General features: G+C 41.3%; 1 protein-coding gene across 1 annotated transcript; it reads right to left on the bottom strand.

The window, feature by feature from the left end:
* Positions 1 to 591: 591 nt before the first annotated feature.
* bhlhe22 (basic helix-loop-helix family, member e22) lies at positions 592 to 2,563 on the bottom strand. The gene has a single exon (XM_051687054.1). The coding sequence runs from the start codon at positions 2,392 to 2,394 to the stop codon at positions 1,597 to 1,599; it is 798 nt and encodes a 265-aa protein (XP_051543014.1). The 5' UTR covers positions 2,395 to 2,563; the 3' UTR covers positions 592 to 1,596.
* Positions 2,564 to 2,996: the final 433 nt, after the last annotated feature.

Below are 2,996 nucleotides of genomic sequence, written 5' to 3'. Positions count from 1 at the left end.
GAGCTCGAGCAATGCAATGACACTGATGCTGATGACTGTTTCCTGTGATTAAAGACACCCAATAACGGCAGTGAACAGTGTCATAATTATGTTGCTTGTCATATCCAGGAGATTTAATTGCCTTAACGATGCGTTTAATTAAAAGAAATATATGTATTACAGTCAACAGTTTTAATACACTGATGTTTTCAAATTAACATTATTAGACGTCGCCACGGATCTTTTTAGATAATCGTGATCGAGGTGACTAAGCTTTATCCGATAATACTAACAGACACTCTCCCTTGCCCGTGGGGCATTGCTGCTCATAATGTCTGGCCTTTTTTCCCCAGGGCTTTGCCCGTTTCTTCGTGTAAACAAATACATAATAATAATAATAATAAATTAAAATAAATAAAATCACAAACTATTGCTTATTTAAAGAGAGAAACAAAATATCTGGCTTTTTGTTAAAACGTGCTAAAACGTAAAGTGCATCATAAAATTATTGTTGCCAAATGTCGAGGTTTGATTATTCACAAATTTCATCGTAAATTTCCTAAAACACAAATTCTACGATTTATTGATCTGATAATCTCTTTCAGCAGGAACCATAATTCACTTTACTATTGAGGCTTCACAACATACAGTGTGGCGACATAATATGTTGGATGAAAATATTTTAATAAAGCTTTCCAATACATCAACACATACAAATGGCCCTCTGCTGTCATATTGAAATTAATATATTTACATTGCTTCCAGCCTTGACCTGACAACAAGCTGAAACTTGAAAACGTCCCTATAGCCAAACTTCATGTGCGGTTGTAAAAATCCAAATCGGCTAAATTTACAGTAAAGATGACAATTAATCATCAGTCCAGGCATGCAGACCCACTTGATTTCATACATTTAGAGAAATTAAAAAACCAAAAACAACTTTTAAGATTCCACCAAACAATATAACAATATATTATATTACAATTTTAAATTAATCTCAACTAAGCTTTCGAAATAACCTTTGTAGGCTACTCTGGGGGAATAAAGTCCATAATTGTGTGCAGTCCAATAGTACTCTGCTCGCCACGACACTTCCAGCTGCTGCTTTATAAAACACAGATGTCACTCGAGAAAGCAAACATTATCATAACATAAATTCAAAGTAGCAAGAATACGTATTATTGCAGGTTAGAGTAAAAACTGTTAAAAAAATAAAAAAAAAAATAAAAAAATTGGCGTCATGAACAGGGTAAAACATGGTTGCATGTTGTCAGGTCAGAAATACAAGTCATTCTGAAGGGTCACATTGATGCTGATAATAAACTGTTTATTTTGCCCCCATTTACTATCAGGCATAGATTTTGTTTGGTTTTATCTCTTACTCATCATCACTTACAAGATACAGCAAGCTATATCTTACATACACAATCAGTTGTTGAACAAACGTGTTTCTTTGAATGAAATAGTTTGCAAGTGTAAGAAAAGTTTTTAGCATTCGTTTAAATTGATCTCATCTCAAAGCTGGCAAACACTGACATCAGTCTCTCTTTAATAGTCAAAGGTTTCGTTGGTTAAGTCAAAAAGTTTCTCATGTGCTTCTGCGAGAGTCAGTAGAGTTTAAGGCTTGTCAGTGCATTGCTTACAGAGGCTGGAGGTGACGTTGTTGAAAAGGGCACATTTGTCTGGACAGGAGGATGCTGCAACTCCGGTGGGGAACGGGTAACCGGTCGGCTGCTCGTATGCGCTTAAACCCGGTGTGAGAGACGTTGTCGCGGGCAAAGAGGCAGCAGAGATAGCCTGGCCTTGGTTGAGATACGCAACTAGCCTTCTCATCTCCTCAAGCGCCTGTGCCTGCATAAGGATGTAATTTTTGGCTAACAGCAAGGTGGCAATTTTGGAGAGTTTCCGTACAGACGGGCTATGCGCGTAAGGGATCACCGCCCGCAGTTCATCAAGCGCATCGTTCAGATCGTGCATTCTTCGTCTCTCCCGTGCGTTGATGTTTAGCCTCAGAACTTTCTGCTCTTTGTTTTTCTTACCTCCTTCAGATTTGGCACCGGACACCACCGTTCTCCCGTCTGCCATGAGCATCATCTCGCATCGTCCGTCGCTGTCATCGTCCGGGCTTTGCTCTCCACCGCTGCTCTCTGCAGCAGATGCCCTGTTTGCGCTCTCGCCGTATTTCACGCACAAAGATCCGGTCGGCAGACCCAGTGTCCCCGCTCTCCCTCCCGTCAGTCCCCCGGGCTGGACCGGGTCTGGGTCGGTCTGGTCGAAACAGCTAATTGGCGACTGGCTGTCCCTGGAAGCTAGATCAATACCCGCAGCCGGTCGAAAAGAGTCCATCTTTTTGCTGGACACTGCGCTGAGAGTTTTGTGAAAAATGTCTCCACCCAGGTTTATTCTCCTGTCCATAGTCTCTGAAAAGTCAGATGTGATGAGGCTTCACTCAGCCACGCTCCTCGGTGAAGTTTGTACTCTATGAAGTGGAGTTGATGTTGATGGCTGCTCCACTTGTTAAGTGAGGTGCAGAGACAGTAGCTCCTCCTAAAGTGCTCTGCGTCTATCGTGTTGAGACACACACTTTGTAGATCTCCGCAGCGACCAGCATCAGCAACAGAAGGGGGAGTCTTTTACATCATTATCTCAAATCGGGCTATTAATACTGTATGAAGAAGATTCGCCTATCGGGATTGAGCGTGCGCCACCCAATCAGATTAACGTTTTAATTAATGGGATTAAAACGGTGACTAACAATCCCGGGTGTGTGCACTCCACTCAGCTCAGATAAGACGAGTTTCTCACAGCATCACAAAAGCATCCCAGCTCTTTTATTTCTCACGCCATCTGTGAGCACGTCTTAAAGAGATGTGTATGGTATGCCTTTTTGTTTTCAATGAGCAACTGTGTCAAAGTCTCCTTGAGCTTTGTCTTGCAGATAAATTGGTTAAAAAAAAAAAAAAAATCTACTTTTCAGCTCTGCATTTGTCAGTACCTTTTAATTAATGCTTCACTCG

Source organism: Myxocyprinus asiaticus, chromosome 44, assembly GCF_019703515.2.
Source record: "Myxocyprinus asiaticus isolate MX2 ecotype Aquarium Trade chromosome 44, UBuf_Myxa_2, whole genome shotgun sequence".
Classification (NCBI taxonomy): Eukaryota; Metazoa; Chordata; class Actinopteri; order Cypriniformes; family Catostomidae; genus Myxocyprinus; species Myxocyprinus asiaticus.
This window is presented reverse-complemented; position numbering and strand designations above follow the sequence as displayed.

What these genes read in the sequence shown, in the direction of transcription:
- bhlhe22 (XM_051687054.1), bottom strand. Translation starts at nt 2,394, where the DNA reads ATGGACAGGAGAATAAACCTGGGTGGAGACATTTTTCACAAAACTCTC.